At 44.1% G+C, this 22226-nt stretch overlaps 14 protein-coding genes across 14 annotated transcripts; 8 read left to right on the top strand and 6 right to left on the bottom strand.

Annotated features, from left to right (window-relative positions):
* Positions 1 to 196: 196 nt before the first annotated feature.
* Positions 197 to 577, bottom strand: SAMD00019534_099680 (hypothetical protein; the record flags this gene model as incomplete). Its single annotated transcript, XM_012895000.1, has 1 exon — positions 197 to 577. One exon carries the CDS (start codon positions 575 to 577, stop codon positions 197 to 199), a length of 381 nt encoding a protein of 126 aa, XP_012750454.1.
* A 76-nt stretch (positions 578 to 653) lies between these two features.
* On the top strand, positions 654 to 1314 carry SAMD00019534_099670 (hypothetical protein; the record flags this gene model as incomplete). The annotated part of the gene is made up of 3 exons (XM_012894999.1): positions 654 to 870; positions 956 to 966; positions 1141 to 1314. 3 exons carry the CDS (start codon positions 654 to 656, stop codon positions 1312 to 1314), a joined length of 402 nt encoding a protein of 133 aa, XP_012750453.1.
* Positions 1315 to 1558: 244 nt separating this feature from the next.
* Positions 1559 to 2741, top strand: SAMD00019534_099660 (hypothetical protein; the record flags this gene model as incomplete). The annotated part of the gene is made up of 2 exons (XM_012894998.1): positions 1559 to 2420; positions 2494 to 2741. 2 exons carry the CDS (start codon positions 1559 to 1561, stop codon positions 2739 to 2741), a joined length of 1110 nt encoding a protein of 369 aa, XP_012750452.1.
* Positions 2742 to 2887: 146 nt separating this feature from the next.
* Positions 2888 to 4153, top strand: SAMD00019534_099650 (hypothetical protein; the record flags this gene model as incomplete). Its single annotated transcript, XM_012894997.1, has 2 exons — positions 2888 to 3098; positions 3192 to 4153. The coding sequence occupies 2 exons, from the start codon at positions 2888 to 2890 to the stop codon at positions 4151 to 4153; spliced, it is 1173 nt and encodes a 390-aa protein (XP_012750451.1).
* Positions 4154 to 4234: 81 nt separating this feature from the next.
* SAMD00019534_099640 (hypothetical protein) lies at positions 4235 to 4956 on the top strand (the record flags this gene model as incomplete). Its single annotated transcript, XM_012894996.1, has 3 exons — positions 4235 to 4448; positions 4522 to 4851; positions 4931 to 4956. The coding sequence occupies 3 exons, from the start codon at positions 4235 to 4237 to the stop codon at positions 4954 to 4956; spliced, it is 570 nt and encodes a 189-aa protein (XP_012750450.1).
* A 1252-nt stretch (positions 4957 to 6208) lies between these two features.
* SAMD00019534_099630 (hypothetical protein) lies at positions 6209 to 6929 on the bottom strand (the record flags this gene model as incomplete). Its single annotated transcript, XM_012894995.1, has 3 exons — positions 6209 to 6241; positions 6466 to 6703; positions 6841 to 6929. 3 exons carry the CDS (start codon positions 6927 to 6929, stop codon positions 6209 to 6211), a joined length of 360 nt encoding a protein of 119 aa, XP_012750449.1.
* A 377-nt stretch (positions 6930 to 7306) lies between these two features.
* Positions 7307 to 7909, bottom strand: SAMD00019534_099620 (hypothetical protein; the record flags this gene model as incomplete). Its single annotated transcript, XM_012894994.1, has 1 exon — positions 7307 to 7909. One exon carries the CDS (start codon positions 7907 to 7909, stop codon positions 7307 to 7309), a length of 603 nt encoding a protein of 200 aa, XP_012750448.1.
* Positions 7910 to 9428: 1519 nt separating this feature from the next.
* Positions 9429 to 10608, bottom strand: SAMD00019534_099610 (hypothetical protein; the record flags this gene model as incomplete). The annotated part of the gene is made up of 2 exons (XM_012894993.1): positions 9429 to 9489; positions 9644 to 10608. The coding sequence occupies 2 exons, from the start codon at positions 10606 to 10608 to the stop codon at positions 9429 to 9431; spliced, it is 1026 nt and encodes a 341-aa protein (XP_012750447.1).
* Positions 10609 to 11580: 972 nt separating this feature from the next.
* Positions 11581 to 13176, bottom strand: SAMD00019534_099600 (hypothetical protein; the record flags this gene model as incomplete). Its single annotated transcript, XM_012894992.1, has 2 exons — positions 11581 to 12703; positions 12785 to 13176. 2 exons carry the CDS (start codon positions 13174 to 13176, stop codon positions 11581 to 11583), a joined length of 1515 nt encoding a protein of 504 aa, XP_012750446.1.
* A 348-nt stretch (positions 13177 to 13524) lies between these two features.
* Positions 13525 to 14447, top strand: SAMD00019534_099590 (hypothetical protein; the record flags this gene model as incomplete). The annotated part of the gene is made up of 3 exons (XM_012894991.1): positions 13525 to 13697; positions 13797 to 13864; positions 14167 to 14447. Coding segments are annotated over 3 exons (522 nt in total), but the record flags the coding sequence as incomplete, so codon positions are not given.
* A 422-nt stretch (positions 14448 to 14869) lies between these two features.
* SAMD00019534_099580 (hypothetical protein) lies at positions 14870 to 15589 on the top strand (the record flags this gene model as incomplete). Its single annotated transcript, XM_012894990.1, has 1 exon — positions 14870 to 15589. One exon carries the CDS (start codon positions 14870 to 14872, stop codon positions 15587 to 15589), a length of 720 nt encoding a protein of 239 aa, XP_012750444.1.
* A 379-nt stretch (positions 15590 to 15968) lies between these two features.
* Positions 15969 to 16388, bottom strand: SAMD00019534_099570 (hypothetical protein; the record flags this gene model as incomplete). Its single annotated transcript, XM_012894989.1, has 1 exon — positions 15969 to 16388. One exon carries the CDS (start codon positions 16386 to 16388, stop codon positions 15969 to 15971), a length of 420 nt encoding a protein of 139 aa, XP_012750443.1.
* Positions 16389 to 17051: 663 nt separating this feature from the next.
* Positions 17052 to 20325, top strand: SAMD00019534_099560 (hypothetical protein; the record flags this gene model as incomplete). The annotated part of the gene is made up of 2 exons (XM_012894988.1): positions 17052 to 19763; positions 19840 to 20325. The coding sequence occupies 2 exons, from the start codon at positions 17052 to 17054 to the stop codon at positions 20323 to 20325; spliced, it is 3198 nt and encodes a 1065-aa protein (XP_012750442.1).
* Positions 20326 to 20891: 566 nt separating this feature from the next.
* SAMD00019534_099550 (hypothetical protein) lies at positions 20892 to 21988 on the top strand (the record flags this gene model as incomplete). The annotated part of the gene is made up of 2 exons (XM_012894987.1): positions 20892 to 21877; positions 21958 to 21988. 2 exons carry the CDS (start codon positions 20892 to 20894, stop codon positions 21986 to 21988), a joined length of 1017 nt encoding a protein of 338 aa, XP_012750441.1.
* Between the last annotated feature and the right edge of the window lie 238 nt (positions 21989 to 22226).

Genomic DNA, 22226 nt, shown 5'->3' with positions numbered 1-22226 from the left:
GAGTATGATTTATAGATGGATGATGAATGATTGAATTTAACAAAGACTAATTCAATATTATTATTAATACCTTTTTAGAACTATGTGGAGATATATATTGCCCAGATCATCAAGTATGTTGTGGCGAGGAACATTGTTTGCCACCAACTTGTTTGGATAAATGTAGATTTCTTCAATGTCCACCAAACCTTGCATGTCAAGTCGTCAATGGTGAACCAAGATGTGTTCCAGTCTCTCTATCGACCTCCTCCTCGACATTCACTGGCAATATGACAACATCCTCAACATTGACTACAACAGGTGGTGTCACGACTACTACTTCATCCACCACATCAATGTCATCAACAACCACAACACCTCCCCCTACCCAGCCTCCAACCGAGCCTCCATCTGACCCTACTCCGCCACCAACTGAGCCGCCAACTGAGCCGCCCACTGAGCCTCCCACCGAACCCCCCACTGAGCCTCCCACCGAACCTCCCACTGAACCGCCAACTGAGCCTCCCACTGAACCCCCAACTCCTCCTCCTGTTACTCCGCCTCTTACTAGTCGGCCTCCCATCAAGTTCTTTATCATTCAAGGATATATTTGGGATGATACAATTGGTAACCAGGGTATTCTTAACAAATCAAACTTACTCAATGGCGTGAGAATGGTACTCCAAGACAACAGCGGCAATCAGTTGAAAGTCATTGAACAAGCGAATGGTACCTACTCTTTCAACAACCTACCATCTGGCCAATATTGCGTCGTTGGATCCTATCCAAACAACTCCTACGTTCCGGGTATTAACAGGAATGACAATGTATTCGACATGTTTGGTAGATTCTGCACCGCCCTTGGTCCATCACACACTGATGCATACTTTGGTAAGTCCCTGATTGATCGACCGGAACTATCCCAATCAGAGTACTAACTCAACCCTACCCCCCCAACCCCCAACACCAACACTAGCCATGGTGAAGGTACCTAGGTTCTCCATCCAAGGATATATTTGGGATGATACCAGAGATAAGCAAGGAATACTTAATACTTCTAGGTTACTTGGTGGAATGAGGATGGTACTCAAGGATTTCAATGGACATACGATCAGTGTGATTGATCCTGCCAATGGCACATATTCATTCAACAACCTCTAGTCTGCATCATACTGTGTCTATGGATCAGACCCAACTGGCAAGTACGCTCCAGGTATACGCCACAATGACAACGTGTTCAACAATGGCGAGTACTGTATCCATGTTGGTCCATCATCTTTCTTGAATGGACCAATCTCCTTGCTGGATAATACTGTATCTTTGGCTCCAAGTTAGGATACGCACCTGGCGCCAAGGCCAAAGACAACGTATTCTCCACAGATGGCAAGTTCTGCACAACAGCTCCACCATCAATCCCAAATGCCCACTTTGGTAAGTCAACCCCCACATACTTGGAATCATTCCAGTATCTAACTAATCCCTATCCATTATCCAACCCACCTATCAACAGCCATGGTAGCCAATCAGACATTCCGTATTGGAGGATACTTGTTCATTGATAAGAACGGTGATGGAGTTAATGACAAGGTTGCATGATGCTCGTATGCAGTTGTTCAATGGCAAGGGTAACTTGTATATCACCAAGGAGAACACCTTTGCAACGTATACATTCGAGGACCTTAGAGCTGGAGAGTATTGTATCGTGGGATCATACCCCAATGGCAGCTACATCCCTGGTAAGAATGACAACAAGTTCAACAATGGCAAGTTCTGCACGAGTATCCCACCCAACGAAGACAATGCCGACTTTGGAATGGTGCTCGCTCAAACATACACGATCCAAGGCAGCGTATTCTATGATGTCAACAATGATGGCGTGCTCAACACGGCAAACTTGTTGAATGGAGCGACCATTGAGCCTCAAACAGACATTGGCACGAATATTCAAACGTTGGAGAATGTTACAGGATCATACTCATTCGCCGTACCTCAAGGCACCTATTGTATTGTCGGACGCTATCCCGATGGTACATACATATCAGGTGATCACATTGGCGACAACGTGTTTACCAACGGCAAGTTCTGTACTCAAGTGCCTCCCAACAACCTATCGGCTCACTTTGGTATGAAGAAGGCTCCAACATATGTACTCGAAGGAATTGTTTGGGACGACACTCTAGACAACGCAGGAGTGTTCGATTCAAACAAGCCAATTGAGGGCGCTGCGATGGAGATCCAATTCGCCAATGGCACAAAGACTGGCACAGTATACTCTTCACAAACAGGAGTATACTCATTTGTCAATCTACTCCAAGGTCGATACTGTGTTGTGGCAACCAAGTCCAACTATCTCCCAGGCTTTGCCATCCGAGACAATGTATACGACAATACTGGCAGGTTCTGCACCGACATCCCACCATCAAACTCCAAGGCATATTGCTGTAAGTACTTGTTGGAACACGATCACTAGCTCACCGCTGGTCAATCACTAACCGAATCACCCCCCAATCACAGCCATGATCAAGGATGAGAAGTACACACTACAGGGCATGACATTCAATGACAAGAACAATGGAGTAATGGACCCTAATGACTTGGTCAAGGGCGTGAACCTGGAACTACAGGACAATGTCGGTGGAGTGATCACATCTCAGCAACACACAAGGAAGCTACTCATTCGCCAACCTCAACCGTGGACAATATTGTATTGTGGCCACTTACCCCGATGCAAGATACACACCCAGTCCTACAAAGCAGGCTGACAACGTGTTTGTCAATGGCAAGTTCTGTACCAAGGTTCCTCCATCAAACACTGCCGCCAACCTTGGACTTGACAAGGGAACCACATACCAACTGAGCGGACAGCTCCGAGCCAGCCTATTTGGACAAACCTCTCAGGAATGTTCAGATGCAACTCAGGTATCCAAATGGAACTGTGATCAGCACCATCACCAACGCCAACATCACCTACACCTTTGATGATTTGTTGCCAGGTCAATACTGCATCTTTGGATCAAAGAGAGGATTCAAGCCAAGTGTCCCAGGCCAGTACAGCGTATATTACTCTGATGGAAAATACTGCACGACCGTCCCTCCATCCATCGCCAATGCTCACTTTGGTAAGATAGTCAAACACTGACCCTCCATCACTCAATCATTCAATCAATCAATCAATCACTGACCCACCCGATCAATCAATCAACAAATTATAGCAATGGTTGGCAATGAGACATTCCGTATTGGTGGATATATGTTCATTGATAAGAACAATGATGGAGTGATGGACAAGAAGTCATTACTGTACGATGTTCAACTGGATTTGTATAGTGATGGCAGCATATACATATCCAAGAAGAATACCTTTGCAACTTATACATTCGATGATCTGAGAGCTGGTGAATATTGCATCGTCGCATCATATCCCAATGGAAGCTACATCCCCGGTCCATTCATGAATGACAACAAGTTCAACAATGGCAAGTTCTGCACGACCCTCCCACCCAACGAGGACAATGCCAACATTGGAATGATCGCCGCTGAGACGCTTACAATCCAAGGAAACGTGTTCAATGATGTCAACAATGATGGCAGGCTCAACATGGCCAATCTGCTGAATGGAGCAACTATTGATCTTCAAAATCAATATGGTGATAGCATACACCTGTTGGACAATGTGACTGGATCGTACTCATTCACGATACCCCGTGGCAACTATTGTATATTTGGACGGTACCCTAATGACACCTACATCCCTATCAATCACTTTGGTGACAACGTGTTTGATGCCACTGGAAAGTATTGCTTTGCCATACCTCCATCCAACACTGCTGCACACTTTGGTATGAAGCTTGCGCCCAGGTATCAATTGGCTGGCATTGTTTGGGACGACAGTCAGGGACAACAGGGCAGGATTGACACCAACAACCTGCTGACATATGTACGAATGGAGCTACAATACCCCAATGGCTCGATGGTCGGTCTTGACAATGTCGTGAAAGGAGCGTATTTGTTTGACGATCTCAAGCCTGGGCAATACTGCATCGTTGGCACAAAGGATGGATATCTTCCAGGTTTCTTCAAGAATGACAATGTCTTTGAGAATGGCAAGTACTGCACAACATTGCCTCCATCAAACACCGCGGCCAACTTTGCAATGATGAAGATACCCACCTAGACATTGAGTGGCCAGATATGGGACGACAGAGATAACAAACTGGGCATTCTGGACACCAAGGCACTTCTGAACGGTGTTCGCATGGTACTCAAGAAGGGTGATGGCTCAGTGGTCAATACCATTGATCTAGCCAATGGCTCCTACGCCTTCACTGGTATCCCCTCAGGACAGTACTGCATCTTTGCCTCCAAGGCTGGATTCCAACACAGTGTCACAATGAATGACAACGTGTTCAACAAAGACACAGACAGTTATTGCACCACTGTACCTCCATCAAACACCAATGCACACCTTGGTAAGTATCAATTAATCATTGAGCTCAGCATATGTACATCAAACCCTAATCAATCAATCAATCAACCGAGTAGCAATGGTTAGCAACACGACATTCAGTATCGAAGTATACTTGTGGAATGATAAAACCAACGATGGTGTACTTAACAAGAAGTCAAGTACATATAATATTATGATAAAGTTGCTTAGAGGCAAGAACTTTGTCATGGAACACTCTCGTACATCTGGATACTACAAGTTTGAAGACGTGGATTCTGGTGACTACTGTTTATATGGCACGTCACCCGATGGCCTATTTGCACCTGGTGTAACCATGAATGACAATGTCTTTGACAGCAATGGCACCTATTGTCTATCATTGCCACAGCCTGGTTCAACCAACAGGAATATCATTGCCAACTCTGGTAAGTCATATCAATCTTCAACATCGTTGTCATCATCTCCAATCATTCTAACTCATTCATTCATTCGTTGTACCAATAGGATGGGTCAAACTAACTGCACCATAGGACCATCAACCATTCAACCAACCAATCAACCAACCAACCAATCAATCAATCAAATATTAAACATAGACGTAATTAATGTATAAAACCTTTCGGTTAACTTTATTGTTATATTCTTGTTACAGCCAATCGATCCAACATGTGCAGTGAGTGTAGGATTGGATAGATCTCGGAGGAGGAGACATATATTGGGTAATATGTCCCAACCCGACCGAGAGCTATCTCATCCTTCCCCCCGGGAAGAAGGTATGAGACCAGGGCTCTTATTGTTGACTTCTTCTCTTGAACCACCTGTCGACATCGGAGACGTAACGAGTATATGTGGGTAGGCGTTGCGAAGCTAACGGGAAAGCATCCCAACTCTTAAAAAGAGTCGGCGATATAGCGCGGTATGGGTAACCACGTAGGCTGCACTGTTGTATTGTGCTCCATATCCCAGTATGATATGTTTCTCCTATTAAACGGGAATACACGTTTGTTGTGTGTATTTGTTCCCAGCTAACGTTGACAGTTATATAATATCAGATTATACGACCGGCTATGCAGACAAGTACTTCGACATAATACTCTATTCTCTTCTATCTGTACAAGCACTAAAAAATTGGAAGTGACTTCTTGTGCTCAACTTTCATTCTTTTTGTTTGTTTGTGTTTCCTCTCTCTTCGAACCCCTAAGGTCCAACAAAATATTAATAATTTAAATACCTTTAAATATAAACCGAAGTACTGATTGATTATACACATATTTGATAGGTCACACCAATGGATGGAAGATGGTTGGAAAGGTAATCAATGTATTACAACACCTTTATCAATCAAATTCAATCAATTTTAATAATAATCCCATTAATGGTTGATTGTTAATTGATTGGATTGTAGTTATACACTTTTGAGTGATATTGGAATCAAGGTCTCTTAGCAGCACCAATGCAAATTATCATTAAGATCATAATCACGATCTTGTTTGCTCGGTTCGGTCGACCATCAAGAGATCTGTCCTAGGGAAAGATCTAGGGTTCACCCTTTTTAAGTAATATATTACCTGTTACCATGTCATGCCACTACAAACAAAGCCAAACCAAGGGCCATGGCTTCGATTGAATCTTGCCTTACCTATCAACGATCCCATCGATCAATTAAAGAGATTACTACATGATTGGGAAGTGAAGTGGAAGAAGTCGAATGCATTTTTGTTTGAGGGGCTGCTGTTTATTCCTGTCATAATGAATGTCTTTCATCAATTGCGACACTGATGTTTAGTTGTCAGTGACGACCTTGGTCTTGAGACCCTATAATGTTTGATTGAGATTGATTGATTAAGTTAGTACGGAGCTATGAGAGATTGTAATGATTGTGAATGTCAAAATATTCGCTGTCCAGTAGTCGCAAGTCGAGTCGGTCATGTTCATCGTATCAATGTCATTCTTTTGTGTCTGTTTATCTGTATGTGATCGATCGCTTTATCGCATGAACATGTCGAGTACTGCTGCTTGATGATCGTTATAATACGCACCTTGAAGGACTTGGTGGCAACGAATGTGGCAAGAGTGTAGAACTTCTCTCTGGCGTTCTCGTCCTCGTTTCTCTTTCTGGAGAGGACGACGCGAATTCTGTGGGGAACGTTCTTGATACCCTGGGACCAGAGCAAGCAGTTCAGCTTGTTGTCAATGCGAACATCCTTGGTGCTCATGGCCTTCTGGGCGAACTGTCTGACCTGCTTGACGGCCTTTGGGGCTCTATCCTTGAAGGAGCTATATATTGGTGGGACATATCGTGTCAATCATCATCATCCTGTATCTGTATCATCTCTGTCGTGTTGCCTGTATTGTCTCTATCCTGTCTTGCCTGTCCTGTCGCAAGATTGATTGATTGAATGATTGATTCATACCTTCCCAAGAGTCTGCTCTTAAGGTTGATGGTGTACTCGCGGGAGATTGGTCCCTGCTCGGCTCTGGTGGTGGTCTTCTTGGTCGACATTGTGTGATATGATAGGAGGTTAACGCGCAAGTGGTGAGTGGCAAACGATTGATATCAGTAGCTTGTATCCATTCAGCGTTGGTGTGTTGGGTATCCTCGAGCGAGGAGTCTGTCCACACTCCACAAACTTCCAAAAAAAAACAAATAAATTGAAATAAATGTTTAGTTGTTTCACACACCTTTCAACAATTGAAAAACGTTACCACATGACAACCCCTCATTCTCTCTCATTCCAGTTCACACATTCATTCATTCATTCACCTATTCTCTAATTCTGGTCAATGAGGATAATATATGTTAATGTATATATATACACACCATATGTTATATATTATTATTATTATACATTATTATTAATATTATTTATTGTGATTGATTTACAGAGGTGTCGTGGTCACAGACACTGGTGATGTGGTTGACGCTGGAGGTAATGGCCCCTGCCACATGTATAGTTGTTTTCCACCGACTTTAACAGACTTGGCTATTAGTCCGAGACTCTCGAGGATGTTGGCAATATCATAGAGTCGTTTACAACGTGCTGGCATGGAGCCAAGACCAAGCTCATCCCTGGCATCAACAATACTGAGAACTGGTCTGCTCACAAATAGGCAGACAAGACGATGGCATAGGTTGGTGAACGATGTCTTGTGTGGCTGTTGGTCTGGTGGCGCATCAAATACCTTGGTCTGGACTGCTTGGGCAATATTGTTCAGTCCTGTCCAGTAATACGTGTCACGGACTTCCTTTCGCACCACTCCAAAGTACTCCATAATGCTCATTATCTCGTATAGACGTCTCTTGGTCACCTTAATCTTCTCGACCAGCCTACGGATGTCAACGTACTGCCCTGACGGCGCATTTCGATACTCTCCAAGCAACGTATCAGACATCTTCCTCAATGATAGGCTGGGTTTGGGTGGTTGGATCTCGGCCATTGAAGGGTCGCTTCCAAGTTGTTTGGCGGTAGGCCTAGGAGACATCTCATCCAAGAACACCGGTAGATTGTCGGATTGTGGTAGTTGTTGTAGTTGGGGATGTTGATTGTAGTATTTATAAGGGTGATTGTTAATGGCGGTACTGGTAGTTGAAGTTATAGTTGGTGAAGTTGATTGAACGTAGGTGTCGGGTGATGTCATTTGGATCGGAGACATTTGGTCATAATCAAATGGTGACGATATTATTGAGGATGAAGAGGATGATGGAGATGAAGCCCATGATGAAGGTGATTGAATCTCAGGTTGATTATAAATGAAATCCAAGTTGATGGACTCAAAGTTCAATTGTAATTGATGATTGATATTATTAATGTTAATAGTATTATTATTATTATTGTAGGTATTATTATCATTTACATTAAAATAAGACATTGTATTATTATAGTTATTAATATTATTAGTATAGTAATCAAACGAAGTATGATTATATGAGATGATATTGTTGTTGTTGAGGTCTATATTTCCATCTTCATTATTAATATTAATGTTGTTGTTGTTATTGGGATCCATGTTATATTTAAAGAGTGAACGTTGTTTGTTAAGATTGAATGAGTGAATGAACGATTGTATGAATGATTGAGTGAATGAATGAATGATATAGAGTGATTATCAATGGACATGTTCAAAGTTTATTCACTCGACCATCTAACAAACTAATGTTTAGTAATGAGGGCTCTTTGAAACGGTTGAAATAGAAATCAATGTATAATTCTTAGTGCATACAGGCAACAACACTTGTGTGTTGCCTTTATTGAAGTGCACTGCAATGTTTGATCAAAGGTGGTGGTGATGGTTGGCAGAGTCCTGTAGCATCCATTCATCTGTATGAAGTGTTGATGGTTTACATCATCAATATTTGATTGGAGTGACGTGTTGGATGGGCCACTCATCCCCCCTCGACCATCAATCAATCAACCAAGACTGTCTTTGTTGTTAATGAGGGAATGAATTCTCGTCGGGTTTGGCCCTTCGTTTGCCAGATTGAAAAATGTGTGGTTGATTGTTCTGATGAGGTGGTGGTCGAGAATGATGAAGGTGATGGATAATGTGGCTTTAGCCATCACACTCGTCCTTTGGGCACTAGATTCCCAAAGGACCGGCCTGTTACGTCATCAAATCAAAACATTACCAGATCATGACCACAACGAGTGAGATTTTATTTGACAACACAGTTTGTTACGTCATCAATCACTTCCTCTTTTTGGCAAGTTTGAACGAGTGAGATATTTAGGCTGACGTGTCACGCTAGAGATACAAACAACTAAAGTCTTACTTTGAAAATCCAAAGGGATGAGGTGATCATTTGAGAGAGAGAGAGAGAGAATGAGTGAGTGAGTATGATTGAATCAGTAAGTGTTGGTTTATGTTATGTTAATGGGCATTATCAATGATCTAAGAGTTTCCTCATTCTAAAGGCACTGGAGGTGATGGTGGACATCATCAAGGATGGCCCATTCGACATCTTCAAAGAAGTTGCTTTTACACAAAGTGGTGTGTGTCCAACTTACAAAGAAAGATAATCAAGAAGACTGTGCTCGGCATCCCCGTGAAAGTTATGATGTAAACTATTTAGTTATATTTTTATTATCTTTGATATCTGTGATGAAAGTTGTTGATGGCATTGATGCGCCACCAAGCCATGTGTACATTTGTTTGGTACCCACCTTCTCCGGTTTGGAGAGCAGGCCAAGACACACTAGTATGTTGGTAATATCATACAGTCGTTTGCATGGTGCTTGTTTGGCGCAGAGATGCAGTGATTCTCTGACGTCAACCATGCTGGTAACACGTCTGTTAAGGAACAGATTGACAACCTGGTGACATAAAGTTGTGATTGATGACACCTTGGTTCCGTAGGGGTCCACCGCAACAGCGGTAACTGACGGCTGTGGGACTCCAGCACTGGCAAGTGCTTGTGAAAGTTGTTGGATTGCCTTGATCGAGGCGCCAATGTTATCAAAGCCCAGCCAAAAGTAGGTGTCGCGCACCTCCTTGCGTACGACTCCAAAGCACTCCATCACGTTCATGATCTCGTAGAAGCGGCGCTTGGTCACTTGGAGACGGTCTACCATTCTTCCAATGTCGATGTACATCTCTGGCTCAGCGGTGCGATACTCATCAAGGAATGCCTCGGTAATACTCTTGAGTGTTCGCGAACATTTTTGTTCTGCGGTGGCCAATTCTTTGGATGCAACACTGGCTGGCGATTTGGGGGAGTAGGGGGATGTCACTTGTTTCTTCTTCTTAGTCGGCGCGAGAATAGGAGTGACGGGGTAGGGGGATGACGGGGTCTCTGGCTGGGATAGCTCGGTGTCACTTGTCATGCTCGTGGTCGACATAGGTGACATAAAAGGTGATTGTGGCTGGAATGGCGATGACATTTGATATGGGCACATTTGATCCACCAACGTTGTCGTAGTTGTTGTCGTTGTTGTCGTTGTTGGTGGAGTAGATGGATGGTAATAATCAATTGATGCCAATGGAATGCCACTTGTGAATACATCCGAGGTATGAACAGAACCCAATATCAATGGGCTGGACAATGGCGAGGGCGAGGGCGAGGGCAAAGGACTACCAGGGGTAGGTGTGGACGCAAAGGGGGAAGACGTCGGTGTAGGGTCAATGTCCACTTGGACATCGTCAGTGAACGGGATGGGGGAGGATGGCTCGAGAAGCCAAGGCATTGGCAATGGCTCAGGGCATAACTGATCAATCACATCATCAGTAGTGATTGTTGAAGACGATAAAAATATCGATTGATTAATATTATTAAAAATATTATTACTATTATTATTATTATTATTATAAGGATTATAATAATGTGGATTATCCATGTTATTGTTGATGTTGTTATTATTAATGTTGAAAGGTGATTGCAGTAGGTAGTCTAGATTGAAAGAGTCAATGTCAATGTCCAAGAATGTATTGTTGTTGTTGTTGTCAATTGACACCCCAAACTTCTCGCCTCCATCACTCGACCTGCTCATCATCATCATCATAGTTGCCGCTGGAGCACTTATGTGATGATGGTCAGCAGTTGGACTTGTGGACGGGGCAAAAGTTGTTGTTGGGGTGTCATTAGTAATTGTTGCATAAGTGTCAGTATAATCCATAATGAGTAATAACTTAAACACTGATCAGAAGTATTTATAGCAAAAGTTGTTGCACACTCATCCAGCAGACGACACTTGAGAATTGTACAAGAATTTGAGCATAAATTAAATGGCACTATGCCAAAGTGAACTTAAGTTGAGTTGGTTGAGTTGGTCGTCGCACCAGCACGATGACTCCCTATGGAGGGGCCACGACCGGCACAGCATGCGTAGTCTGAGAAAAAGAGAACATGTCGGGGCCGAGATGAGGGAAATGATCGACTCACAGTGATTTTTTGATCAAGAGGGCACCCCAGGTTTTACCAAAAAAGGCCCTCATTTGGTCACTTTTTCACAATCAAATCGGAACTCCAGTGCGGATCACACAAACTCTGATCGTTTATATGATTGTCATGTGTGCCATGGCACGCACCTCTCCATTGGTCAATCGATTATTTGATTGATTATGAACAAAGAGTGAAAGATCATGTGTATTTCGTTCAATCATCTTAGATCTTCATCGCAATCCGTCGACATCATCCTTGATCATTATCATCATCATCGTCATCCGTACAGAAGGTTGGTGAGTTGAGCCGACTTCTCATTACCGCCTGTAGTACTAAAGTACGTGATGCCGATGGCGGTGTAGTCTCCGTCGAGCACTTCGATGCAGAGATGTCCCTTGTAGGTGAATGATCGCTCTTGACAAATGCCCAACTCGATCGGTGCTCCTTTGCGAGCGCCGCGACGCTTCTGTGCACGAATGGTCACTGGCCTCGACGACTTGTTCCTGATGGTCAGCCAGCCGGGCACGTAGCCGCTGAACAGGCCGGTGGCGGAGCGCGGCCACGTCACAAAGTAGTTGTCCTTAGTATATACATGTGTGCCGTCCTCGCTGGCCAGCTCGGCGCCACGCTTCTTCTGCACCTGCTCCTGCACTCCAAAGATCATGCCAAAGTAGTTCTTGACGCCCTTGACAGCATCGCCAATCTTGCCCAGGCCATAGTTGGGTCGCGTGGCAAACACCTGGCCATTCTGGCCGTCCACAAAGAAGCTGTAGGTCTTGTCTTCAAAGTTGTAGCTGGCGTGATAGAATGGCACGTAGTAGAGTGTGGCAAAGCAAGAGAGGAACTGTACATTGCTGCTGACATTGTCAATGTGTGGCGTCTGCTCCTGATTGACGAGGTAGGCCAGTGCATTGGCCTGCTCCTCCACCTCGATGCGACTCTTGTGGCGAGCCCACACCACCTCCTCGACAACGCGCATCGCCTCATTGGCATTCTCCTGATGTAGACGTATCTTGAAGTCGCTGACAGACACTGCATCCACATTGTTAAAGTCAAAGAGTACGCGAATGTCTTGGTACTCTTGCCAATCGATTGAGTTGGACGCGCATAGAAAGATGCGATTGACCGTTCTCGTGATGAAGCCTTGTTCGCGTGCCTTTGTTGGTGGTCGCTTGCTTGGTAAGATTGCAGCGGTGGCAACTGACGCCACAGATTGTTGTTGTTGCTGTTGTGATGGTGTTACTGAGGGGATGATCAGTTTGCCATTGTTATTCGTCGGTTGTATCCAATTGTCATTATAAGATACATTGCCCTGGAAGTATACATTGTACACCGCTCTGAAGCTGTAGAATGGTATATACAATTTCTGAAGTGTATCAACTCCAACTTGTCTCTTGAATCTTGAATATGTTGTATTTGTTAGGTCAACTCAATCAATCATCACTTGTCAATCACTGTCAATCAATCATTATCAAACATACCCTGTTGGTGTGAACCATAGACCATTGAGCCATTCTTCGTAGAGCTTGGTGGCATTGTCCATGCTGATACCAAAGTGAGCCACTCTTGTTATGTTGTCCTTGACAATTGATTGTTGTTGTTGTTGTTGTTGTTGCCCGTATGGTGAAGACATTGGTCTATACTCTTGTAATGGATCTACACCACCATTACTCTTTGGTGAGTATATCTGTAAACTCTTTAAATCATAATCATTATTGTCTATCTTATTATTATTGTTATTATTATTATTGATATTATTGAGTATATCATCCAAATCATCATTATCTCCAACAACTATATCTTGTTGTTGTTGTTGTTGTTGTTGTGATGTTGATGGTTTGAGTGCTGGAGGAGCACTTGGTTGTGGATACATCCTTTATCTATATGTCTAATCTTATCTCTATAATATATACAAGTAATAATATTGATTCAAATATCTATCACATTATTTATAAGTTTGTGTTTGATTGATGACTGAGTCATGATAAAGTGTTGTCAACAAACTTGAACATTCAATTCATTCCATCTCAAAGTCCACAACATCAACACAACTTGTGTGTTCGGCGAATCCAAAAAGGGAAGTTGCAAAGATACAATATTCAATCTTGAAGATACAAGTGTTATAACTATAAACTTGAGATAATAAACAGTATAGTATAGGATTGAATAGATGATAGACTTGGATAGCAATAGATATTCAGTGCAACAACAACAGTTGATGAACAATAATATATTTGATAGATATGAGACTTACAAATTGTTGAGCTTCAAAGAGGACAGTTGGAGGAATTACAATCAATTGTATCCATTCCCAAAGAGACATATAATACTAATACTCTACAGTCTAGCAAGAGAATACAAGTTGAGTTCAATCAATGTACATTATGCTGTGTGGTATGGTCTTAGTCTAGTCTTGTCTAATGCCATTGATTGAATGATTGAATGATTGAATGATTGTTGAGGTATACCTGACATTCCTTATTCATAATATAGTTTATTACAGAGATATATTGGATTGAAGGATATCAACAAGAAGATTGTTGCGACTCAGGCCCAAGATGGTAAGGCCACAACAGAGACATCCGAGGATGTTGACATCCAAATGGCTATATGTGCCCTGATCCTATCTTGTAAGGTGGGTATAACATCTACCATTGTTACCAACACATCAGCTGACTGACACATGATTGATCAACCTAGATGAATGAGTCACAAGTGGACCAGAAGGACATACTCACCAGACTGGCCGCAACATACTTCTCAAAGGGCTCGTATGTTACAATGGAACAAGGTATGTTGTATTCGATTGATGTATGAGTGACAAGGACAAGTTGATTGTTTGACACAACATGCTGCATAACAGAGTTCATGGAGGTCATTAGCAACTATTTGAGAATACCATTGGTTGATGAGGTCGTGGCATTGTTGCTCCAATCATACTTCCCTGGTGACGAGAGACTCAACAACATATGTCAACAAGTACTTGACTTTATATACTTGCAACCAAGAAACTTTCTCGAGCACTCATTCACATTGATCGCACTAGGAGTGATCTCTGTTGCCTATGCAATTATGTTACGTACGACCACTGTCAAGCTTATACGATGGGGTATGTATATCATGTCAAGCTACAGAATGTCCTCGTCGTGAGGTCATCAGTCACTAACAATCATTGTATATCTTTCTTTGATTTCTTTGATCTAACATACCAAGCGTCACTAGTCTCTGACTATCCTCAGCAAGTGATCACCAATGAGATCGGGAGGATACTGATGGTATTGTTCAAAGGCAACAATGTGGTCATGTCATTCATGAGCCATCCCTAGCCTGTTGAGACCACCATCCCATGCTCAGAATTCTGAGCGACCTTTGCCAAACTCTTTCACTTTCAACACATTTCCAGAATGACTGGAACATTATTTAAATGGTACCTTGACAATCAACCAACATCATCAATCAATCAATCAAAGACATATCAATCAATCAGACATATCAATCAATCAGACATATCAAACAATCAGACATATCAATCAATCAATCAACTTTATATAATAATATCATCAAAAATGACTGCCAACAACAATAATGAGATATCATCAGACCTTTTGGTCGAGCAAATAGGATCCATCACACTGTCCAACAACAACTCTGATCAAGCCATTGATATCAAGATCGCCAGGAAGATCCAAAGAATGGAGAGAAAGGAGATGAAGGAGAAGAACTGTGAGAAGAGGGTCAAGAAGATCAAGAATGAGGAGAACAAGATGGACAAGACCGACAAGAAGGTCAGAGTCAAGAGGGAGAAGAAGCCCAAGAGTGAGGACAAGTTGGACAAGACGGACAAGAAGGTCAGAGTCAAGAAGGACAAGAAGAACAAGGACTCCCAGGAACAAATAGTCCAAGAGGTGATCACTGTTATGAAGGAGCCAATCAAGGACCTGAAGGAGGACCAGATGGATGACAAGAAGGAAGACAAGAAGATGGACAAGAAGGACAAGAAGGACAAGAAGGACAAGAAGGACAAGAAGGACAAGAAGGACAAGAAGGTCAGAGTCAAGAAGTTGAAGTGGAAGAGAGAGATCAAGAGAATTGTGGCCGAACATCCAGTCGGTACATCTATACCCATTGCTGAGATTAGGAGCAGACTACTTGAGGTTCAGATGGCCAAAGTGGAGAAAGCCATCAACAAGGCTGTCAACAAAAAGATGTTCAAGGATTCCAAGAGATTCATGATCACTCCTCAAGGTGATATCAAGGTGCTTCCCAAGCGTACCCAAGACCAGTAGTCCTTCATCAACAACTCACCAACACATTCAATCATTCAATCAATCAACAACGTTCAACATTCAACAACATCAAACAATGATGTCAATGATGTCAATAACATCCTCAACATGTTGATCCAATAAAGTCATGTATATACTTGCCATACTCTTCTCTTACCCTTATCCTTGTCTACCCCTGACCATTACCTAAGCCTGCCCCGACTGATGCCTAAGCGTGACTTCAGACATCTACCCTGCAATGTCATGGCACTGAGCCACCTAAACGAACGAATGAATGAATGAATGAATGAACAAAGATGAATGAGTTGTTTGTAAGACATTGATGGAACTGTCGCTACTACGGTTTATGTTGAGATGATTTGGAAACTAAAGAGGATGTTTAGATTCTGTTCTTCTCGACGTACTCCATGAGGAACTTGTACTCCTCGGACTCCTTTCCGAAGGTGTTGATGGCAACGGAGGAACAGGCAACAATCTTACGGGCAGTAGCCTCCTTGTCGAGCTTGCAAAGACCGGCCCACTCGCCCAACTTCTTGGACTCCTCGACGGTGATCAAGGGGATGGAGTGCTCGGCGCAGAGAGCCTTGATCAAGCGAACGTAGTTCTGCTCGTCACAGTCGTCGGCCAAGATGCACAGACGGGCGGATCTCTTGTCGAGGGCCTTGACGACCTCGTGGAGACCACGAGAAAGACCGCAGACGGAGAGGGACTCCTTCAAGACCTTGTTGAGGGCGACCATTGGGTCAGTGACCTTCTCCAATGGGTTGGTGATAGCTGATACAACATCTCCTTCAGACATATTTGATTATCGTTTGTTTGGGATTGAATTCCTTACTGTTATTGTTGGTTCATTGTTGTATTAGTATCCTGTATCTTTCATTTATCTTCATTCATTCATTCATTCATCATCCATCCAATGATCAATGTATCGTTGGCTATCCTGTGTCGCTATGAATCTAATGATCCTGATATACTGTCGATTGGATGGATGTGATTATAAAGTAGATATACATACATGAGTAACAGACTTGGTTATTGCAAACTGATTCGAGATAAGAGTGCAGACGAAGGATTTGAGCGAGAGGGAGAGAGCGTGTGAGGTAGCTCGTGAGAGAGGATAGATGTGTTTTTGAAAAATTGAATTTAAATCATTTATTTGAAACTGAATGATGATGGTCACGTTATCAGATTAGATCACTTCCCGCCAACCCTTTGAATGATGAACACTCAACTCAAAGTGGCATTGACATCAAGTTCATTCAAACGCCTACAACTATTAAATTACAATACAACATAACAGACTTTATATATATATTACTTATATCTTCATTCATTCATTCAAGTATGTTGATGACCATCAATCAATCAATCAAACATGTCGAACTCACTCACTCATTCACTCAATCAATCCAATCAATCAATGATTAGATATACATAGACTGAATCAGTATTGTTAAGAAGGATGGCAAGCTTCTTGGGTGACCCTGAGATGATTAGAAAGTTCAGGGAGAGATTGTCATTGGAGGATGATGGTATATTTGTAGATGATGACGATGATCCAACAGTCAATCCAAAGGAATATGAACATTACAAGAGTGAATTGGCAGCTGGAAGAATAGATGCAGATGGTAACTCAACAAGTGCCACTGCCAACAACAATAGTAATAGCGAGGAGGAGGAGTTTGAAAGACAGGCACAGGAAGCATTGCGAATCCAGGAGGAGAGGAAGAGACAGATGGAGGCGGAGATGCAGGCCGAGTTTGATCGATTGGAACGTGAGGCAAAGAATCAGCCAGAGGAGGACGACGACCAGGAGGAGCGAAGGAGAGAGGTCGAGGAAAAGGCGCGTCAGCGTCGCGAGGCTATTGCCAACCGAGGAAAGAAGCCTTCTGCCAACGCCGCCAGCGCCGCAAAGAGTGATGAGGATAAGAAGTTGTTGGAGAAACAGAAGAAACGCGATGAGGAGCGTGAGCTGATGAAACAGAAGATCACTGCCGCCGCCGCCACAACGAATGATCATCCCGAGCAGCAACAGCAGCAGTCCAATCATTCGTCTGGTGCAAAGCAAGCGCAACAGGGAGACGACCAGACCACACACAACGCCACACAGGAGCAGGAAGAGACATCCAAGCCAATCGACGACGATGCAGAGTTTGAGCGCGCTGCCCAGGAGGCCAAGCGCATCCAGCTTGAGCGCGAGAGGAAGATGAAGGAGGAGATGGACAGAGAATTCGCCAGACTCGAGTCTGAGGGCGTGGCTGTCGTCGATGAGGAGGAAGAGGCCCGCAAGAAACAGGAGGAGGCACGTCGACGAGTACAACAGCGACAACAAAAGATGATGGCTGGTGCCAAGAAAAAGACGCCAGAGGAGGAGGAGAAGGAGCGCCAGCGTCTCGAGAAGCAGAAGGAGCGCGACCAAGAGCGTGAGACCATGAAGAAGCAGATGAGCCAGAAGAAGCAAGAGGACACCGTCGTCAGCGAATCATTACCTGAGATCAGTTCACACGAAGTTGTGCTCCCGCCAGTGATCACTGCCCCAGCCCCCGCCCCAGTCCCAGCTCCAGCCCCAGCTCCAGCACCAGCCCAAGAGGAATCAAAACCCATTGAGAATGATGACGAGTTTGAAAAGGCAGCCAGAGAGGCTGAGCGATTGTTGCAGGAGAAACAGAGGAAGATGCAGGAGGAGTTGGATGCAGAGTACGCACGTCTGGAAGCCGAGGGTGTTGGCATGGTCGACGAAGAGGAAGAGCGCAGGAAGCAGGAAGAGACTCGCAGGCGAGTACAACAGCGACAACAAAAGATGATGGCTGGTGCCAAGAAAAAGACACCAGAGGAGGAGGAGAAGGAGCGTCTGCGTCTCGAGAAACAAAAGGAGATGGATCAGCAGCGCGAGTTGATGAAGCAACAGATGAAGCAACAGAAACAACAGGCCTCCCATCATGATGGCGACGATGCACCCAAGCAAGAGGCGCCCAAGCAACCTGCACCTACGCCAACACCCGCCGCTCCAACCCCAGAGCCAGCACCCGTTGCGGCAGCGCCAGCACCACACGTAGATGATGACCAAGAGTATGAACGAGCAGCGGCAGAGGCTTTGAGACAGCAACAGGAGAAACAGAGAAAGATGGAGGAGGAGCTGGCCAAGGAGTTCGCAAGATTGGACGCAGAGGGAGGAGCACCGGTTGAGGATGAGGAGGAGACCAAACGCAAGCAGGAGGAGTCAAGGAGACGCGTACAGGAGCGACAGAGGAAGATGGCAGCTGGCGCCAAGAAGGCGACGACGCCAGAGGATGAGGAGAAGGAGCGACTGCGATTGGAGAAGGAAAAGGAGCGTGACCAACAACGCGAGTTGATGAAGCAGCAGATGAACAAGAAAAAGGTGGAGGTCGAACCAGCGGTGGTGCCAGCGGCGGACGACGAGCAGGCAAGGGAGGCCGCCGAGGCCAAGAGACAGGCAGACAGGCAGCGAGCACTTGAGGAGCAGATGCAGAAGGAGTTTGAACGATTGGAGCTAGAGCAGAAGAATGCAGGCGTCACGACGTCCAGCTATCAGGATGAGGAGGCAGAGCTGGAGCTGGAAATGAAGAGAAAAGAGGAGGAGGCAAAGAAGCGAGTTCAGCAGCGCAAGGCGGCAGCGGCAGCGGCCACATCAAAGAAGACGCAAGAGGATGAGGAGAAGGAGCAACAGCGTCTGGCCAAGCAGAAGGAGCGTGACCAACAGCGCGAGCTGATGAAGGGGCAGTTGAAGAAGATGGGCACACATGACACAATGGGAGCCGACGAAGACTTCCCCTCTACCAGTCCTCCTTTGAATGGCGTCCGTGGAGCTCAACAACCTGCACCAACCACGACAACGACCAGTACCACGACGACCACATCATCACATTTACAACAAATGTTGCCATCTCAACAGCCTCAATATCAGCAACAACAACAGCAACAACAGCAGCAGCAGTATTATCAACAACAGAATGCGCCATCGACACCTGGTCACATGCCAATGTACTACCAATCACCTCATCAATCGCCCTATCACAACCAACACCAGCAGCCACAACCAGGGCAGCATCAATACTACATCCCACAGCCAAACTTCTACCAGCCCAATGCCATGTACACCCAAGAGGATGTTGACCGCATCGTCGAGGCAACAAGGAAGGAGATACTTAAGCAGGTAGCGTATCACTCACTCACTCACCTCACTCATTCATTCATTCACCTAACTGACACTGTCCACTTGGTCCTATTAGGCATCAGACGAGAGTGCTATACTTGCCATTGAGCTGGAGGACATGCAGATCAAACACGACAAGGAGGTTAGGAACTGCGCACTGATGAAGACGGTGTTGGTGCAGTATCAGGCAACTATGCAGAGCATGATTGATCAGCCCGCACCAGTGCCCCAGAACAATGCCAAGCTGACAGAGACACTGATGGAGAATGACAATCTGAGGAAGGAGCTCAAGGAGAGCAAGGAGAACGTGGCGCGACTGAGCAAGGATCTCGATCTTCAAAACTCGCGATTCAACGCACTCAAGGCACATGCCGAGCAGAAGCTAAACAGCGCGTCCGATCAGCTCATGCGACTTAAAGACATGGCTGCCAAGGAGGTGGCGGTGCTCAACGCCAAACTGAACAAGACAGAGGTTCGACTCAATGTCAAGGAGAAGGAGAACGAGGAGTTGGGCAGGCTATGCGACGACCTCATCGTCAAGTTGCAACGACAGTCCGACTAGGCAAGACTAGACTAGACATTCGGAAGTGATCACTTCCACTCTCCACTTCCACTTCCACTTCCTGTTCCTGTTCCATCCACCTTGCATGGCATGGCGTGTTGTGACCAAGAGTGATGGATAGATGGATGGATATGCATCGCATCAGAGCGGGCAATGAAATTATATTGTAATATAATATATATATACACACTTACCAAATCAGGATCAATTGACTTGTAACCTTCCTAAACTGTCCACAATTACCTAATATAGTAGTAAGGGGGTACCCATGACCCCCCGTTTGCACTTCATGCTTGTCTCTGACTTTAGGGTAACACATTCATTCTTTCATTCATTCATTCATTCATCCATTCATTCCCCCACATACATATAAATATAAACATAAAGAGTCACAGATTAAGAACAAGAAGAATAATGATGTTATGATAGATACAATGTCAACAAGATGCCAAGACCATGATCAAAGACCAGAATTCCTATGCTTGGATTGTAACCAATTGTTATGTTCAGTATGCTTTGTTAGGCTGCACAAGGGTCATAACTTGGATCATTTGGATAATATAAAGATGAACTTGTCGCAGAAAGACTATGACGCTCTTTGGTGCTCGCCAAGGCTGAACCAACTCTGGAAAACATTGCAACAATGTGCAACATCCTATCAAACACTCGAGAGATTGCGTTCAGAGGTCACTGGACACTTTGAACAACTGATCAAGGTGCTTATGGCACAGGAGCACAAGGTCAAGACTCCAATCAATTCAAAGATGGAGCATATCAAGGCAACAATGAGTCACATTGTAGCAGAGTTAAGAGATATCAACTGTATCATCAACATGTCACATCCAATCAATCATAGTAATAATGAGGAGCAAGATGATGAGACATCACAACTTATAATCGACACTTTCACTAAATGTAAATCAATGACAGAGCTCCTCAACAACTCATTATGTCAGAGTAATGATGAGAAAGATGACCACAAATCACCACTCAATGATGATGAGCTACTGTCAATGATCGACAACCACATTCAACTCACTACTCAGTGGCCATACGGCGACCATTACTCAACATTATTGCGGGAACCTTGTCAAGTTATGATTGACACTAAGAATTTGAAGGATGTCAAGGATATCATTGAATCCAGTTTCACCTTGATCCAACCAGAGTTAAATGCCTTTGACCGTCATATATTCTCCATCTATGAAAATCACTATTCATTGTACTCGTTGGAGACTAAAGAATGGACTCATTACAAGGACCAATTCAATCAGTCATTCAACTCAAACAATTCATTGGTCTTTGCTCGTGGCAATGTCTATGTCTTTGGAGGTGCGGAACCAAACTGCTGCACTAATATCTCACTATCAGAGAGAAAGTTAAAGAGAGTTAAGATTGGCATACTGGAGGGCCAAAATCATGTCTCTGCAGTCTACGATGGTAGCAATAACATCTACCTTTTAGGTGATGGAGCAAGCAAAGTGGTGTGCGTCAACTTGGACACGAGGAAGTTCTCCACTTTTGACCCGATTGGTGTCGACAGTACACAACTGTACTTTTACAACAAGAAGATAATTGTGATATCAAACAACAAAGAAAATAAGAACTGCAATATCCAAACAATGACAACAGATTTTCATCCTACGAAACACATTACCATTGATGGCCAATACTATGCCAGTTGCTTTGATGGAACAACTTATATATACATTCTGACCTCCCAAGGATTTGTCAAATTCTACAAAGCTATTATGGGCGTAATGACAAGTTGCAAGTTGGCCCCCTGTCCAGTCTCTGACACAACAAGATGTTCATTACTATATGACAAACAGTCTGGTGGAATATACTATATTGGTGGCCTGGGTAGAAACTATTTCTACACAACAAAGACTAACAAATGG

Source organism: Acytostelium subglobosum, assembly GCF_000787575.1.
Source record: "Acytostelium subglobosum LB1 DNA, scaffold: scaffold24, whole genome shotgun sequence".
NCBI classification, from domain to species: domain Eukaryota; phylum Evosea; class Eumycetozoa; order Acytosteliales; family Acytosteliaceae; genus Acytostelium; species Acytostelium subglobosum.
This window is presented reverse-complemented; position numbering and strand designations above follow the sequence as displayed.